At 37.2% G+C, this 18,073-nt stretch overlaps 3 protein-coding genes across 3 annotated transcripts; 2 read left to right on the top strand and 1 right to left on the bottom strand.

Annotated features, from left to right (window-relative positions):
• LOC110269636 (probable methyltransferase PMT28) lies at positions 463-1,511 on the top strand. The gene is made up of 2 exons (XM_021117554.1): positions 463-873; positions 967-1,511. Exons 1-2 carry the CDS (start codon positions 542-544, stop codon positions 1,175-1,177), a joined length of 543 nt encoding a protein of 180 aa, XP_020973213.1. The 5' UTR covers positions 463-541; the 3' UTR covers positions 1,178-1,511.
• LOC107630195 (phosphoinositide 3-kinase regulatory subunit 4-like) lies at positions 6,475-13,315 on the bottom strand. The gene is made up of 10 exons (XM_016333266.2): positions 12,890-13,315; positions 12,634-12,802; positions 12,381-12,541; positions 11,949-12,028; positions 11,202-11,307; positions 10,891-11,067; positions 7,871-10,795; positions 7,332-7,579; positions 7,153-7,252; positions 6,475-6,826 (listed from the first exon to the last, which is right to left on the bottom strand). Exons 1-10 carry the CDS (start codon positions 13,160-13,162, stop codon positions 6,650-6,652), a joined length of 4,416 nt encoding a protein of 1,471 aa, XP_016188752.1. The 5' UTR covers positions 13,163-13,315; the 3' UTR covers positions 6,475-6,649.
• On the top strand, positions 14,476-17,476 carry LOC107632882 (protein FAR1-RELATED SEQUENCE 5-like). The gene is made up of 5 exons (XM_016336521.1): positions 14,476-14,928; positions 15,024-16,814; positions 16,920-17,000; positions 17,099-17,182; positions 17,285-17,476. Exons 1-5 carry the CDS (start codon positions 14,476-14,478, stop codon positions 17,474-17,476), a joined length of 2,601 nt encoding a protein of 866 aa, XP_016192007.1.

The raw sequence follows: 18,073 nt of genomic DNA, 5'->3' as shown, positions 1-18,073 counted from the left end.
TGAATGATGCAGGCAATACCTAGTTTTAAAGGGTAGATGAAAGCGTTGTGAAGCTTGAAGCTTGGGAGACGACAATAGCGGTAGTAGCAACAATGGTAGAGACATCTCTTTAGAGAGAAAAGAAGATTTTTCTGGAAATGAAAGTTTAAAGTGAAAGAGGAAAGGAAATGTTGGATTTTTATATGTGTGTCTTGGTAGTTAAAAAATTGAGAAATGTGAGAGGAGTGAAAAGACTGATGGAACGTGGAAGAACGTGAGCGCATTTAATGGAGTTATGATGATTGTGGCAGTTACTTGGGAAATGAAAGGGTACATTTTTGGAATTAAATTTGGATTTGATGCGTTGTGTAAGATTGAACATCCTATCTCGAAACAAAATCTCGATGAGGTTGATGATTCTAGTGGGCAATTTGTTAGTTGATGATTCTACTTATCATATTACAACAATAACTCAATTTTCTCCCTGTTTTAGGGGGTAAGCTTTTGTTCGAGATGAATCGGATTCTAAAACCCAGTGGATACTTTATTATGTTGACTAAACATGACAGTATTGAAGAAGAAGAAGGTTGGTCAGTCTCACTTTAAATCAAACTGTTTGTTTCAATTCATTATTTTCTTCACACCCCATCTTCTCTTTTTCTGTGGTACATTCTTGCATTGCTATACAAGTAACATTGATGCATCTTTTTCTTTTCCAGCCATGACTTTATTGACAGCATCTATTTGTTGGAATGTTCTAGCACATAAAAGTGATGACATTGGTGAAGTTGGAGTTAAAATATATCAAAAGCCTGAAGGAAATGAGATATATGAATTGAGGAGGAAGAAAATTTCACCACTTTGCAAAGAGAGTGAAAATCCTGATGCAGCATGGTATGCTTCTGTTACATTATTTTGCCAAAACTGCTTCATGATTTATCCAACTTGGCTTTCTACATCATATGACTTACCATATTATCTAAATAGGTACGTTCGAATGAAGAGTTTTTTGCACAGCATTCCAATTGGAATTGAACAACATGGGGCAAAGCGGCCCGAGCAATGGGCGAAGAGGCTTGAATCATATCCTGACTGGATAAGCAACAAAGAGAAATTGGTTGTTGACATGAACCACTGGAATGCTGTTGTTAACAGGTCCTATCTCAATGGATTGGGCATTAACTGGCCGAGCATCTGAAATGTAATGGACATGAAAACCATCTATGGAGGGTACGCCTGCGAAACAACTCGAGTGCGTAGATAAGCAACAGTATTGGAGCAGTGTCTGGACTTGTTCAGCTGATATTATATGCTTGCTACTGCTCCTGCAAGGGAGACAAGAACAATGATGAGAGTGCCTTGGCACAAAACCAGAAGCTATGGTTCAACTCTCTGCTACTTCAAATGGAAGGGTTGCAGTTCAAGTTTGATGATGACAACTACTCCAATATCAAACCCTTTTGCTTTTTTAATTTCTTTTCTGTTGTTTAATATTCGATCAAGACAGTAGCAATTTATATTTTATTTATTGGTACATGAGAGAGCTAGATATTTCTGTGTGCCACTCTCCTCATGTGACTTTATTATTGTCATTTAATCATTTCTAGTGAGTACTTTTGCACATGCTTAACATAAATAAAGTTATATTCTGCACAGTTGACTAAAAATTCTAATTGAACATAAACAAAAGAAACATTTTCAAATTGAAGAAAAAAACTAAAATTAATTAAGCACCCATTTTGAACAAGTTTCTGCAGTAACATAATTAAAACCAATACTTAAAACTAATTATGCACTAACATCAACAAAATCTTGCATTCAAAATTATGCATGTTTGAACCTAAATCTGCACAAAATGAAATGATAACTCTAAAAGAGATTAACTCTAATTCTAAGTATGCAATATAGCTCTAATAAATCCGGCTTTCTGACTATTTCCCAATGACCAAAACATTTTTTCCAGATGAGGATTTGTGGAGAACTTGAATGCAATAGAAATAACTTCATCATCAGTGAATCCAAGTTCGCTAAGTATATCACCAGCCTTTTTTCCTCACGAGTGTTTACCATAGCTTGGGCAAAAGCATCCAAACGCGTTTCCTGTTGATCGAACACATATTTCAACGTGTCAGTTAACCCCTTCATCATCTTGGTATCCTTTGCCGCGTTAAATGAGGAAGGCTTCTTTCCTTGTTTCTTCCCAGAAGATGAAGCCACAGAATTTAATTGTTGGAGTAGAGATTCACTGCAATCATGGTTTGAGTTAAAGATATCCGTATCTTCTTCGTCCAACAGACTATCAAGTAGAATAAAATTAATTCAACAAAATCAAACTTGTAAACCAACCTTCATATAAGCAGCTAGGATCTCTTTGTTGTCCACAACCACACATTGCTTCACATCATCTCATCCAAAACCGCTACAGGCTGCCATGTCAGCAGCAAATTGATATTTCTCTTTCAACCTCTTAACCTTGTTTTTGCAATGAGTTATTTGAAAACCACCACCTGGAAACCTTTCATTCATTTTTGCAACAAGTTTCTCAAAAGATCCGGGCCTAAATTGACCTGCATCAGCTATTCTTCCTTCAATGACAAGCTCCTCCATAAAACCAACAAATACCTCTGTCTCTTCATCAGTCCAAACATGTCTGTCCATTTATCCCTACAATCTATATTAACTCAATCAAAATTCAATTGAACATCCTAAGCATATCATGACATTATCTTTATAATGTATCAATACAATATATTTAAATAAAATACACATAATGATTCATATAAAATACACATATAATGTATCAATACAACACAAAAGCATATCATAAGCATATCATGAGATTATTTTTATAATGTATCAATACAATACAAAATCCAACACAACAAACTATCATAATAATTCAAATAAAATACACATACAAGAAATAAACCAACTAATTAATTCGGCTATGCATCCACTCATTGTACATTTCATGTGCTAAGTTGTCTCGCCAAACAGTCCATTCATTGCTGCCCTCTACACTGTCAATAATTTCATCGTCGCCATCTTGGTTATCACCATGCTCCTCTCCAATAATCACTTGCTCATTCTCAAGTGACATGTCCTCCTCAGGATCGGAGTCCATATTAAGCCGAATAAAATTTTGTAATAAACAACAAGCAATAATTATTCTATTTTGTGTCTTGATTTGGTAGAAACAAGGACTCCTCAAAATTGCGCATCTCTTCTTCAATAAACCAAAACAACGCTCAATAATGTTCCTAGCTGAAGAGTGCTTCTTGTTAAAATATTCTCGAAAGTTTCTAGGCGCATTTCTACCATAGACCCATTATTGTACGTGGTATCGAGTATGCCTATATGGTGCTAGAAATCCCTTGCAATTAGTATGACCAGCATCCACTAAATAATAATTCCCTATAAATTAAAAGAGACACGTTATGAGGATTAAGAAAATTGTATGAATTAAAAATTTTGAAGTGTTTTTGTTACCTAAAATTTAACTATTACATACCAATTGGTATCTTGAGGTTATTACGACGTGAAATTGCATCTCTAAGGACTCTTGAATCCGATGCGGATCCTTCCCATCCACTAAGTACGTACACAAAATTCATATCTCGATTGCATACGCCTAGGACGTTGGTTGATATTTTACCTTTTCTTGTTCTGTATCTTGATTTATCTTCTTCAGGGACAGTCACATCTATATATGTTCCATCTAATGCTCCTAGACAATTCTAAAGCAAAGAAATTGAAGGTTCAAAACTATCTCTATACCAAACCATATATAATACAAAACCACAACCGCATTTCTTCATTAGACGTACCTTGAACCATTTCCATCGGGGATCTATGCAGTCATCTGGAACAGGAACAGGCTTTGGACACATAATACCGACGACAAAACTTTATTAAAATACTTACTTATTGTTTCTCCTGACCTATAAAATCTAACTTGGAGTGTGCGATTCTTTTTATGATGAGCTAAAATTATTAAAAATATAATCACTTGCTCAGGTATATTTACATGGCATTCATCGCTTAATCCACCCTGAACTTTAAGTAACTCACATAATCTTCCTAATGCATCTACGCTCATCCTTAATTCCCAAATACAATTCCTATCGCCTCCTCCTATGATGCGGCTTAACACATTCCGTCTTAAGAGATTAGTATTAATTTCTCTATTCCTAATCAACAAATGTCTCCTTCTCCTATTCTTCAAATAAAAAAATGCCAATATCAAAACTAATATTGTGGCTGTCTCAAGTTCAATCTGAATCATAAAATAAAAAAAAAAAAAAGAAATCACCTAAATTGTTCAGATTGGTCCAATGGTTCCATTTTTTCCTAACAACAGATAAAAAATATAAATCATAATTTATTATAAAATAACATAAATACTAAAAATAATCAATAAGAATAAAAATAACAACATAACCAACTAATTATTTTATTTTTGCATTCAAACAAATAAGAAGACTTCAATATATTTTTTCCATTCCTTATTCAATTCTGAACAAAATATGTTCAATCATTCATTCTCAGCAGGATTGTATAAATTAAAAATTTTGACACCAGAAAGACAATTTCTCATGTCCATATTCAATTTTTACATTTTCAAATCACAAACAATATAAACAAATAAAAATAAAAGAAGCCAGAAGAACCCAATAATTTAAAGTAAAAAAAATGCAAACGAAAATAAGAAGCAAAGAGGAAAGGCAGAGTTATATACCTGCGTGACTGAGAAAGAGAAGAACACGTGAATTCCAAAAGTTGTTACAAGCTCTAATAAATAATTTGCTTCTGAAATATTGTAGTTAAATTAGTTGAGCAAAAAAATGAAGAGGAGAAGCACGCAGTAAAGAAGAAAAAAAAGAAACAAAGAAAAAGAAAAAGAAAGAAGAATAAGATGAAGTACTAAACCACATAACACTGAAAAAAGAAGAGAAATAAGAAGAAGAAAAAATGGACAGAGAGCAAGAAGAGAAAGAGAAGAGACAGAGAGTTATACTTGGGAAGTGAGACGAAAAAAGAATCCAAAAAAGAGAAGGAAGAAGGAGAGACGAAACAGAGAGCATGGAGAAGATTACCTCGGAGGAGAAGGCTGCTGCACAACACATAAAATTAGGGCTTATGATATGATTTAAAAAAGGGCAACAATGGAATAATAATAATATGTAGGGATAAAATGGAAAAGAATTTTCATAAAAAAATCTGTGTCCACTTTGTTAATTCCCGTGTTCATCATTGTCCCTCATAAAAGAGTGGACACAAAAATTAAAAAAATTATTCCAGAAACAATATGTCCACTGTCTATGTCTCTGCTACCAAACACGTTTTAATTATTTAATGTCCATGTCTTTGTGTACTGTCTCCAAAAACAAACGCTACCTTTGAGATTGACATTTGGCAGTACGAGATTGGTTAAGGATATCTATAAATAGAGTGGTGAGTGATGAAAAAGAGATTGAAAATTCTCTCCAAAAAAACACACTCACACAAGAAAACACACTCACATCTCATCTCAATGAATTTCTAAGACTTTGTCTTGTGTTTGTTTTTTGTAAATTTTCTTCTATTTTCTTCTTTATTGTTCTTTACAAATTCTATATTTTATATTTATGTAATTTACTTTTATTGCAAAGTTAATTTTTTTTTCTTTTGTACTTATTAAGTTCTTCGTTTTGGTTAAAATTTTTGAAATTCTGTAATGGTTTTTTTCATCATATGTTTGTAGTATTTTGAAATTTTGAAAAGTGTTCTTTATATTAATTTTATTCGAGTAGTCATTATTTTATTTTATTTCATTGGTTAACTCTACAAAATTCTTTCTTTTTTGTCATTAACAAAATAAAAATTTTGATACATATGAAACTAGCATCTACAAAAAAGAGTGGTTAACTCTACAAAATTTTTTTTTTTTTGTCATTAACAAAATAAAAATTTTGATACACATGAAACTAGCATCTACAAAAAAGAGTGGTTAACTCTACAAAATTCTTTCTTTTTTGTCATTAACAAAATAAAAATTTTGATACACATGAAACTAGCATCCACAAAAAAGAGTAGGTTTTGCTCCCGCATTAGATTTTGAACCACTGTAATTATTTGCAACCATTAAGATAATTATTTGCATTTGATTGGTTAATAATCTACATAACACACTCACAGTAGGATTTGGACTTCTTCGACCACTTCCAAGTTCCAACAGTGACCAATGCAAATACGATTCTAGTATAACTTGTTTGTTTCTTAGCAAAAAGAATGAAATCAGTCTGTTGAAATCCTACAACTTCTTTAGTAAACCCTCAATTTTTCACACAAGTAAAAAGCACCTTGCATGTTTGCTTGCTTGCTTTTTGCACCTTGCAGTACTTGATTTTTCTAATTTCATATGTTTGAGTCGCAGTACTTTGACGAAAGAAACTTACGTCACTGTAGCCAGAAGACTTATGTTCAGAAAACTACCGCTGGATCCTGGATCACATCTATTTGTAACATTTTTCTCTAGTATAATTACAAATTTAGTTAAGTTTCTTACAACTATTAATTTATGCTCTTGAAAAAATTGGAAACAACAAAGTTCCTATATTTTGTGATGTACAACTTACTGTACTAGGAATCTACACTACTTATGTACATAAAATTAAGAACTTTTACCAATTTACTTCCAAACCTTGATAGCCCCATCTCTAGCACTTGATAGCAAGAGTCTCTGGTTTAACTTTACAGAAGCCAGAGAAAGGATAGAATCACGATGGCAACCCGCAGGATCAGTGGCAGCAGCAGCAAGAACTACCTTTGCGGTTAGCTTTATTGTAAGTGGGCGTTTTTTTGTCTCCTGTTAACGAGAATAAAAAGTGAAATACAAGTTAGCAGTATTCCAAAAAAGCTGGATGGTTTAAAGTGAAGCAAGCAATATCCAACAAAGTTCACAAAGCATAATTGAACAGAGAAGATCAAGATTTCCAGCAACCAGTGGTTTAATTTGCAGTCCTATCATACATTGGACAAGACAAAAAGAAATGGAACCATGCAAAATGTATTCTAGAGTTGGATGCGTCCAATTTCTTGATTCGTTTGCCAATGAATCATGTAGCCCACCCATGGCAATTAATAATAACAATAAAAGGGGAAAAAAAGAGCAAAAAGGATGGAAAAATTTACCTGTACAACTTGCACTCCAAAGCTAGATTTTGTTTCATAAAAATCATCATTTCCTACTCCTTTTAAGGTTGGGCCACAAATACAATAACTTCTTTTCGGACTGCAATAAAATAAACAGATATACTTAATCAGAATATTGCTGCAAAAAGAGCAAACAAGAGTGAATTTCAACACAAAACCTGCAATGATCCCATCGGCGTATCTTCAAATCGGTGCTCCCAGTCAATAAATCACCCCCTGGCAAAGGAAGTAGTGAACGGATACCAGGAAGACGAGGAGGAGGTTCATTTAGTTCATCAACATTGTACTTGGGATTGATATTTCTTCTATGATTTGATTTAGAACTTAGTTTACTTGAATTTCTGGCCAATGCCCAAGGCCGATCAGACATTTCTGCATCATTGTCATAATTGGCCAACTTCAATACCTGGAGAAAGAAGTGTTAACTGTAGAAGACGGAAATAAGAATATAATAATTATTAATATTATCACAATTTCATATGATTTTAAGATAGCCGTAGCCTATAAGCAAGGAAGGCATAGGTTCGTATCAAAATCGGTATGAAACCAGCCAAATTTAAACTTTGTTCACGCGCACAATCTTCTCCTGCCAAACAGATATTTAAACTTTGATAGCGTATTTATCGGGGTTGAGATTGTTCTAGTCATATTGCTCTCATTATCTCCAACCGTAAAAGAACTGAGCACTTATACCTACCTGGTGACAAGTGCCATTCTCCGCATTCCAAAGAGAAACTTCATTGCAACCAGCAGCAACATAAACAAGAGGCCTAGAAGTCGGAGGAGGAGGGCCATTTGGAGGAGGAAGAAAGAGACATATTTTTTCTATAGGGCAAGCAGGAGAATACTGCCAAGAGTTCACAGGTATAAGAAACCTCAGATCCCAAAGTGTAAGAACACCCCTTGATGACCCTGATACAACCCAATTACCACAAGGCCCTGAGGCTACAGAAGAAACATAGCCCTCCTCTGGAATAGCTTTTAGAGTCCATACATTGGAATCTGATCTAGTATCCCACATATGAATACCACCGTTCTGGGTGCTATACATGACTGTATGATTATCCACTGGGCTCTTCAAAAGGCTGAGTATAGCAGCTTCCTTGATATCCTTTTTAGTGATATCAGCAATACCAGAATACTTCTCAACGACATTTCCCAAACCTCTAGATATATGATCAATAGAGAACATATGAATCAGTCCATCAGATGCTCCAACAATTACTTGCGTAGATCCCCAAAGCATTGCTGCACATAATGCTCGGCTTCCCCCTAGGTGATAAGTTAGCTTTGACCTAAAAGCAATGTCCTTTTCCAGTTTTCTTGAATCCCAGATTTTGACTGTAGAGTCATCAGATGCACTCACAAAGAAGCAATGATCATTGGAAATAGCTATTTCATTTACAGCTGAACTGTGCTCCTGGAGATGTGCAACCAACACCCCACGGGGCCTCCAGCCAGAATCAGGAATGGATGAGTGACAGGAAAATCCTGACGGATCAGTTTGGGCAGTTGCATCTTCCATTAAAATTGAACTAGCTTTAGACAGTCCTGCATCTTGAAATGTGCTATTAACACATGTTTCATTTTCCCTGCCATCTGGCTCATGTACAACTCGGTAGAACTGTTTAGGTCCGCTGTTAATGCTAAAAGATTCCGAAGCAGACTTTGGTGCTGGAACAGAACTAGCCAAATTGAAGGAATTACTGACTGGATTAACCCAAGGCATGGAAGACGAACTGCGACCAGGAGAATTCATTTGCACTGGAGAATCTGATGCTGGAGGAATTCCCATTCCCTGCCTGTCCGCATAGAAAGAGTACAAAGGTATCCCTTCTGATGGCCTTTTGTATGTGAAATTGTTTATGCCACTACCATATGGTGATGTAAGTCCTGAAAATTGTAACTTCTCTGAAGATCGGAGATCATTATGTCCCACTATATTGCTAGCACTATGTAAAAAGCTCTTTGTATCTCTCAAATTTGCCTCACCTGTGTCACAATCTGATAGTCCTAGCTGTTGGAAGCCAGTACCAACAGCTTGTTGAACCCCAGGACCTTGTTGCTTGTCTGCCCAATTGTCCAGTGTGTTCAACCCCTCAATTCCCTTTTTCAGAAAATCTATTTCCCAGAGTGTAGATTGTGATGATGAATTATACCATATTTTTCTCTGTCTATCTAACATGTCTGAACTCCTAGAGTTCTCCAAGACTTCATAAAAAGCCTGTCTTGAGACAGGAGGTTTCAAACATGACAAAAGTACCTGCTCTGAAGCAAGTGTTACAGGTTGTCTATGGAGGAAAGGTCGTATAACAGGAGCAAGAAAAACATAGGAATCTACTGTACCCAAGCTCTCACTACTAGCAGCAATAAAAGAAACAGCTGATCGTTTTACCCATTCACTGGGATAACCTAGTAAGGGAAAACTGTGCTCTATCATTTCAAGCAGTATCCTCTTCCGGAAGAACCCACTTTTGCATAGAATAGTCAAGCAATCCAAGGCTTTAACAATTACTGCCTCTGTTTTGTCACTTAAAGCCTGCTCGATGTATGGCAATAGATATTTTTCTACACTGGTTTGGCCCACAAGAAAGCAGACATAAACCAGCTTTTCATAGAATACTGTCCTTAATTGCTCATCCTGATCATTTAGGAAAGCAGGGAGGACAGGTAACAGAAAGTCGTTACTCTGTCTCCTCCCAAAGAACCAGCCCAGTCTACCAATGTCCTGAAGAAGTGCTCGCCTAATATTTGGTGTTTGCTTTGGACCCATAACAAGTTCTTGGACAATTTCCGCTATGGATTTCCTCAGCTGCGCAAGTTGCGCATCAGTATTTATCCTCTTTAGTTTTCCAGGGGTCTGAGCAGAGGATATTAATGGTTTTCGTGGTGAGTTCAATTCATCAAGGACGCCTGCCTCTCTTAACCTTATTGAGCGTATCAAGAATCCATAACCAGTTAGTGCCAACTTAGCTATGTTTCTGGAATAACATATTCTCACACTTTCCTCTGGATCATCAGGAAGCATAGAAAGCATGGGAAGTATATACTCAGGAAATATCTTTGCATCGCTTGGAGGAAAGTCTTGGACTAAGGGCAGAATGTCACACAAAGTCTTTAAGGCAGCACATCGCACAATCGCAGCTGAATCTGAAAGCATTACAATCACATATGGGATAACACGCTGCAAACGGTCTTCATCATCAATGTATAAGGCAGAAGCCTTCAGCAAGAGTACAGCTGCCCTCCTCAGGTGAGGAAACTTGACATTGCGCAGGCAGGAACAGAGCAAAGAAGTAATCAAAACCATGCCTTCGCATTTCATAATATTGTTTGACAATGGTAAAAAGGGCATGTCGCATGTATCTGATTGATTATCATTTTCAGACTTCAATGAACTTAAGTCATTCAAAATGATCCTTTTCAGAAACGGGTGATCAGTTCCTTGAAATTCATTGGAGATAGCTTGAAGCAGCTCTCCAGAAGATTGCAAAGTTTGAAGATTTTCAGGAAATGTAGAATTAGGTGAATCTCCTTTCACATGCTGGGGGCCAGATGAATGGTTATTGTTGTTCATCATTTGTTTAAATATCTCCTGGAAAGCACTTTGGCATAACAAAATCTAGACAGATTGATCACAACAGAAAAAAGTGATGTATGAGTTACCAGAAGCATTAAATCACTCTGATCCAAAATATTTTATTAAAGACCTATTACCCTCATATCAGGTTGGAGAGGACTCCAGCAGCAGAAAAAATCGTGAAAAAAAGGTGAAAAATATGTTGGGAATACAACTGCAGCATATTCCTCTAGATAGCTTTCAGCAGAAAGCCGCAACTCCGGTTCTAACTGAATCATGTGTTGTATCATCTTACGGACTCCAGGATCTGGTATCTGCACTAATTGGAAATACATTATCAAACATATAAAAGCAGCAGTTAGAAGTACAGGCATGGGGAAAACCATATTAATGGGAGGACAAATAAAGATAAAGAACAAGGCATAACACTCGTAGATAGGGAGAGTACTTTCTCAAGATGTTGACTAGGATCATATTGCCCTCTGCGATAAGCAAGAAGTTGAGACAGTTCAAACAGTGGCTGTCCCTCAAGAAAAAGCTCTGCAATTACACACCTGAAGTAGTAAAATGATGTGTGCACCTTAGAAAAGATACAAAACAAAAGGAAGCGATTAAGTCAGCTGTATGACTACAATGCAACATTAATTATCACTGATTCAACAAAAATAGATCCAGAGTTGACGTAAGTTTTTATGATAAATAAATTAGCAAGGACCCAATTTTTTTTTTTTCTTTTCTTTTTTCACTTCACAGAGACCCCTTGAGTTCCTCTTCGACTATTATTGACTCAATCTTTTAGTTATGTAAAACCTGCCCAAATGTCAATAGACAAGTGTGTGGAAATATAGTCAAGCCCATATATCTATTAGGATCTTCAAGGTATTGTAGCGAAGAGTCAGAAAATACTGAATTCAACAGAATTTAGGGGCTTACCCTTCTTTTTCAGTGTTTGTGTGCAATAGCTGCATCCCTTAAAAGATAAGTTTGATATGCTATTTTTCACTTAATAATAGGAAGTGAGGGAAAAAAGTGTAGATGAAAGCTGGAAATAAACTTTCCTTTCCCCGGCAGCACAACTGCTCTAAATAACTTGCCATATAAATGAAACACAAAGAAATGTTTTTGAAAGGCCGAAGCCTGAAATGGGGATAATCAAAGAGCTAAAGTGTTAAGACTCCAACAGCAGAGTACTAACCCGACAGCAAATATATCCATGGATGGCTCTAAAGGGGCATCTTGCGGCATCTGCATTTCCCCTCCATGTTCATAAAATCTCTGCCAGTAAAAAAATAGACAAGGTAAATAGTGACCATTAAGAAAAGGCATATATAACAGCATAGAAGAATAGAAATTGTGCCTCACTAATTGCAGTATTCACTTGAAACACACACACACACAAGAACATGAAACAACAGTGAATCTCAATTTTGTTAATATACGAAACAGAGTATGAGAATTCGTACTAACAAGTTCCAGTTGCACCCTGACACCAAAATTATTATCTTTTAGAAAAAGAAGGCAGAGAAAAGCACAACAATGTGCTACAGTAATTTTGAAACCATGCAATGTAATATCTGACATTTATGTCAATTGTAGGAACAAGAAATAGAAAGAAAAAAGAGCCAACCTCAGGTGCCAGATAACAGAGCCTTCTTCCACCAGTGTCAAAGAAGAAAGAGAAATCTGATGGATCATCATATGGGATGTAGGTGGGCTTGAAAGATGCGAAGTCAGCAAGGTAAAGCCAATTCGAAGATGTAATCAACACATTCTCACACTTAATATCACCTACAATATGCAAATCAATGCATCATCATCACTTAACATCACCTACTTTCATGTGTGTTTTGGAGCTGGGATTGCTTAATGCAAAGACTTACCATGACACACCCCCTCATGGTGGCTCTGTTTCACAGCTAAAAGCAACTGGAAAGCCAGCCATTTCTTCTCGATGAAACTGAGAAAAGGTCGAGTGCTTAGTCGATCATGCAAATTATGGAAAAAATACTGCCTGAGAAGGTATGCTGCTTTATCGGTTTCTTGCCAAAACTGAAAGACGAGAGTGTAGAGTGTAGTTAAGGAAACGCTGAGGCTGAAATAGTAACTAGTTAGAGAGTTATGGAAAAGAGAAGGGACCTGAAAGGGCCAAAGGTGAGGATGGTGAATGGAGAGGAAAATGTGCTTGATCTGAGAGAGACGGCGTTCGTAGGGGGAGAGATCAATGGAATGGCCGCGCTTGAAATAGACCTTAACGAGGAGGAGGCCCTCGTCGTGCTTGCACTGAATCGACTTGAAGAAACGGCCCCGTCCGAGCACCTCCTTCAGCACCAGATTGTACGTCGACGGCAGCTCGTGAAGGTAGTACTCCGACGCCGACACCTGCGTCGTCCGAGCGATCTTGTTCCCCATTCTCAAACGCCTTCTTTTATTTTTTCTTCAAACTTCCAAATCCCGTTTTCTTGGAAACATGGGAACATGTTCCTTTTCTTTTCCTTTTGCTTTCGTTCTCAGCTGATTTCTACGAAGCCGTTTTTTTTCAGTTTCGGTTTGAGTGGATCCAAATCCAATCATCACATCACAGGCAACTCAAGCAAATATTATATTTTGTCATCATGAAATTTGATTTTGATTTTTGGTTCTATAAACAAATTCTAATTTAAATATGTTTATAAATAAAAAGGTGTTTTTTTCCAAACCCATAGTAATTTTGAGGGTAAGTTACCCTTGCATATGTGTCATCAGCCATTGATCAAAAAAATTTTCAACCTTTTATTAATGCATTTATTGGTTATAGCAAAAGCCTTTAATGAACATATATCATAACATATATTGCATTAATTATTGTATATACATACTATATAGTGTATTGGGAACATTTGTAATTATAATTTATAATCTCTAACTTGTTTTTCATTTTAAAAAATACCCTCCATCTCTTCCTGAAATTCAACATGCATGTCTCAGAACGTGGAAAACACATAGAACCCACTACTCACTGGTATTTTCGCCTGCATTGTATACCCACTACCCAACCCTGAAATTTGTTATCCTAGAACCCACGACCCAACCCTGTTTGGTTTTTTCGTCTTCGTTCTATACCCAGCGTACATTTAGCAAGAATGATCTCCTTCGATTGAAAGGTTCCGGAACTGGTGCTCTGGTTTCGTCGGCTAGGCATCGACGTCAACTAAAGAGAGGGCGAATGCTAAACTGATGTGGCTCCGATAGAGAAATTTGTAGCTGAACTTCTGCTTGATTGGAAACTGTGGCTGCTGGAAGCTGGTTTACCAACATTCATTTTTCGGCTGCCTTCGAATTAGGTGCGTACGGATTAGGTAAGGTCACCTCCCTCCGAGAGTGCATTTTTTATCCGTTCAAGCTCAACCTTTGGTTGTCATCAAGGCATGTCCAATTAAGTTTTTTTGTTAATCCAGATTAGTTTAATTTGGATGATAGTCCATGCCTTTTCAACGGTTCTCTGTTTAAGGCGTTGTGTTGCTATTCTGAAATTTGGAAATTAAGTAACATTATCCAGTTCTATGCTGTGGCTAGGTTTGAGAAATTGAAATTAAAACATTATACTGGGGTCGAAAACAATTGGGTTAGTTTAATTGGTTTTGGTTCATTTAAGTTTACATGCAGCTTAGTTTAACTTCCCGTAGTTGCTGCCATTGGCTCTGTTTGTTGATATTTTTGGGTAAAATTATGGCAGAGGTTAAAATATGTCCATAAACGAGGATGATGCGAAGAATGATTCTGATAATGATTTGGGTGATAATTTCGATTATCAACCGAATGCAGAAGATGATGCTGAAGACGACGATGTGGATTCGCTGGATTCTACTAGCAAGAGTGAAGAAGTTTGTGGTGTAAAAAGAATAGCAGATTTAATGGTGGAGGATATTTGGAACCTGGAGTTTAGGACAGAGGATGAGGCCTGCCAATTTTATAACGCTTATTCTTGTTGGTATGGATTTGTAATGAGGAAGGACGACGTGGTTAGGGATAATCAAGGTAGAATCATTAGTAGGCAACTTGTTTGCAATAAAGAGGGCTGGAGGAATATGAGGTATCTTGATCTGGATGATAGATCAAGGGAGGCAAGGTCACTAACGCAAACCAAGTGTCCAGCTCGGCTTAGGGTAAAGCTTGACTATGGCTGCGGTAGATGGAAGGTATCATGTTTTGTGGAATCTCACAACCACGATCTGACGCCACCCCAATTTGTGCATCTGGTTCCGCCAATCATTGTCTCACTGTCACTGATAAGGTCCAAGTGGAAAATCTTCATAATTTTGGTGTCAGGACCTGCCATATTATGGGGTATATTGCATTCCAGAAGGGTGGATATCGTCATGCTGGCTTCACACGCAAAGATTTGTACAACCACATTGATCGTTATCGTCGGTCAAAGGTTAAAAGCGGGGATGCCAATGCGGCAATAAACTATTTGATTGGCAAGTCAAACAACAATCCGCTGTTCTTTGGAAAGTATACGTTCACTAGTGACGAAAGGCTCGAGCATATTTTTTGGGCAGATGGGCAGCCAATTATCGACTATCACTGCTTTGGAGATATTGTTGCCTTTGATTCAACCTACAAGAAGAATAAATACAACAAGCCTTTGGTAATTTTCTCCGGATGCAATCATCACGGGCAAACTGTTATCTTCGACTCCGGCCTACTATCCGACGAAACCACAGAGACGTATAAGTGGTTGTTGGAAACCTTTGTTAAAGCCATGGCTGGGAAAAGTTCTAAAGCAGTAATAACTGACGGAGACCTTGCCATGCGAGATGCAATCAAGAATGTTCTTCCTGATGCGACCCATCGGTTATGCGGATGGCATCTGCAGAGAAATGCATGCGAAAATATAAAGAATCCTAATTTCCTGCGCGATTTTAAGGGTCTTATATACGACAACAACGACCACAGAGACTTTGATCGGAGATGGGCAGCCATTTTGGATAAGCACAACATTGTTGGGAGTACCTGGATGGAAAAGACGTACGAAACTCGTTCGATGTGGTCTCATTGTTTCCTCCGGGATAAGTTTTTCGGTTACATAAGGATGACATCACAGTGCGAAGGTATAAATTCTCTCATCAGATTTTATGTTAATCGCAAGAACACCCTCATTGACTTCATGCATAACCTGGATAGGGCCTTAAAGGAGTATAGAAACAACGAATTAATCGCTAACTTTAAGTCTCAGTGCTCAGAACCAGTGATGATTACCTCGTTGGAGGTATATGAAAGATTTGCATCATGTTATTTCACTCGAAACATTTTTAAGGAAATTCGTAATGAGATTCAGAGGGCAGGGGCTTTGAATATCAAGGTACTAAGCACAACATTGGACAAGGTCGAGTTCAGTATGACTGCTCTCGGAGACCCGGCCAAAGATCGACGAGTGGAAGTCGATAGAGGTAAGAATATGTTCTCGTGCTCGTGCAAGCTGTTTAAATCACGTGGTATTCCCTGTAGTCATGTCTTCTGTGCCATGAAGTTCGAAAACATACTTGAGTTTCCAGATTTGTTGATCTACAAAAGGTGGACAAAGAATGCAAAGAACGAATTTATTAGCACACAAATGCCTGTGAATGATGACGTCGAAAGGGTCTTAAAGTTTCGAGTTGTTGCATTGGCATCAAATTGCAACAAGCTGTGTGATATTGCTTGCAAGGATGTTGCATACTTTGATAAAGTCCAATCTGAACTTGTCAACTTAATTATCCACCAGCAGTCACGCAAACAAGGCAACTCAACGCCTAATGTTAACGTGGAAGGCATCAACGATCCCTTTGTTGTGAAAAGCAAAAGAGCCCCTTCCAAGAGGTCTTCTTGGAAGAAGAAGAGAGCATGCTCTAATTGCCACAAGTACGGTCATTACTACAAGCGCTGTCCAGAACTGATGCAGCATAGTGTGGAAGGTAACCCCCGCGATCGATCAGACGGCAATGCATCAGCCAGGGACTCAGGTTTTAGTCCAGAAAGGTTTGCTAATTCTTCGAGGTCGTTCTCAGTTAAGTCCGAAAATCACTCAGGACCTAAGACCAAGGTACGATTTGTTTATTCTAACTACGCTAATGCTGTGAAAATCTTCTTCGGTAGGGTGTCCCTTTAAAAACCATTAAACTATGTGAATGTTCCTATGTTTGCGCAGCCTTTTAAAAAGGCTGGAACAAGGAAGTTTACGGTGACAGGTATGAAGAACCGGAAGGGTAAAGACAACACTTTTGTTGAGGTAATTTTTGTGAATGTAAACCTCTAATTTCTGTGATATGAACTGGGTAAATTAATGAAGATCTCCTTCTTCTTGTTTAAAAAAAAATTATAATACAGCGGAACCTCAATGAAAGCAGTGAATCCATTGACATCGCATCCATGAATGGATTTTTCAACAAAAATCTCTATTCGTTAACACAGGTGCGATGCGTAAAACTCCTGTTAACCACTTTGCGATGAATGATCATTACGCTTTTATGCATGATTATGGTTTCTTATTGGGGATTATGATGTCATAACCAGGTGAAGGAGTCACAGGAGGACAAGGGACATTCATTCACAAACTATGAATGCGTTAATGATGTCATGGATGAAAAATGTGACACACCATATGTGCAGATCGATGTCCGAGATCCGTCACCATCGTCAATGCCTTGTGGCAATAAACAAGGATCGTACATGGCATTGTTCGCATCAATGCATAGGACACTTTGATTTCTTGGAAGAATTAGTCTTATGAATTGTGTGCAACCCAAATATTTGGTTCTATAAGCATCATTAGTCCTGATTTACTGACCGCAATGTATTTGGCATTGCTTGGTATTAAGGAGTATTAACCTGTTGTTATTTACGTTAACTGTGAATATGTCTATTATGATGATAATTATCTTCAAGAATATTTACGTCTTTTGCTTACATTGCTGTATTCTAGCATCAGCTAATTGTGGTTGAATTTTGGGTAAGGAGTTGCTACCATTGTGATTATGCAATACAGTTGATCAATTAGAATTGTGTTAATTGATTTTTTCCCTACTTAGTGCATTAGGATGATAATCATGTTCAATAATATGTATGTGTTTTGCTTACATTGCTGTATTTTAGCTGCAACTAATTGTGGTTGCATTTGGTGTAAGCACTTCCTACAACTGTGATTATGCAATACAGTTGATAAATCAGAGTTGTGTTAATGGATTTTATTTCCTACTTAGTGCATTTGATTTATCAACCAAATTCTTAGATTGCATGGGTCGTTGTGTTCATCGATGGTTGTACCAATGTTGTGAATCTGTTTTGTTATTATGGATTTCCTAT

Source organism: Arachis ipaensis, chromosome B03 (assembly GCF_000816755.2).
Source record: "Arachis ipaensis cultivar K30076 chromosome B03, Araip1.1, whole genome shotgun sequence".
NCBI lineage: Eukaryota > Viridiplantae > Streptophyta > Magnoliopsida > Fabales > Fabaceae > Arachis > Arachis ipaensis.
Note: the sequence above shows the minus strand (reverse complement) of the source record. Positions and strands in the feature narration are given on the sequence as shown.

What these genes read in the sequence shown, in the direction of transcription:
- LOC110269636 (XM_021117554.1), top strand. Translation starts at nt 542, where the DNA reads ATGACAGTATTGAAGAAGAAGAAGGTTGGTCAGTCTCACTTTAAATCA. An exon ending in GAAAATCCTGATGCAGCATG is followed by an intron (nt 874 to 966) that starts GTATGCTTCTGT and finishes TTATCTAAATAG; the next exon opens with GTACGTTCGAATGAAGAGTT.
- LOC107630195 (XM_016333266.2), bottom strand. Translation starts at nt 13,162, where the DNA reads ATGGGGAACAAGATCGCTCGGACGACGCAGGTGTCGGCGTCGGAGTAC. An exon ending in CTAGTCAACATCTTGAGAAA is followed by an intron (nt 11,068 to 11,201) that starts GTACTCTCCCTA and finishes CAATTAGTGCAG; the next exon opens with ATACCAGATCCTGGAGTCCG. An exon ending in TTGGAGTGCAAGTTGTACAG is followed by an intron (nt 6,827 to 7,152) that starts GTAAATTTTTCC and finishes TCTCGTTAACAG; the next exon opens with GAGACAAAAAAACGCCCACT.
- LOC107632882 (XM_016336521.1), top strand. Translation starts at nt 14,476, where the DNA reads ATGTCCATAAACGAGGATGATGCGAAGAATGATTCTGATAATGATTTG. An exon ending in ACTCAGGACCTAAGACCAAG is followed by an intron (nt 16,815 to 16,919) that starts GTACGATTTGTT and finishes ATGTTTGCGCAG; the next exon opens with CCTTTTAAAAAGGCTGGAAC. An exon ending in ATCTCTATTCGTTAACACAG is followed by an intron (nt 17,183 to 17,284) that starts GTGCGATGCGTA and finishes TGTCATAACCAG; the next exon opens with GTGAAGGAGTCACAGGAGGA.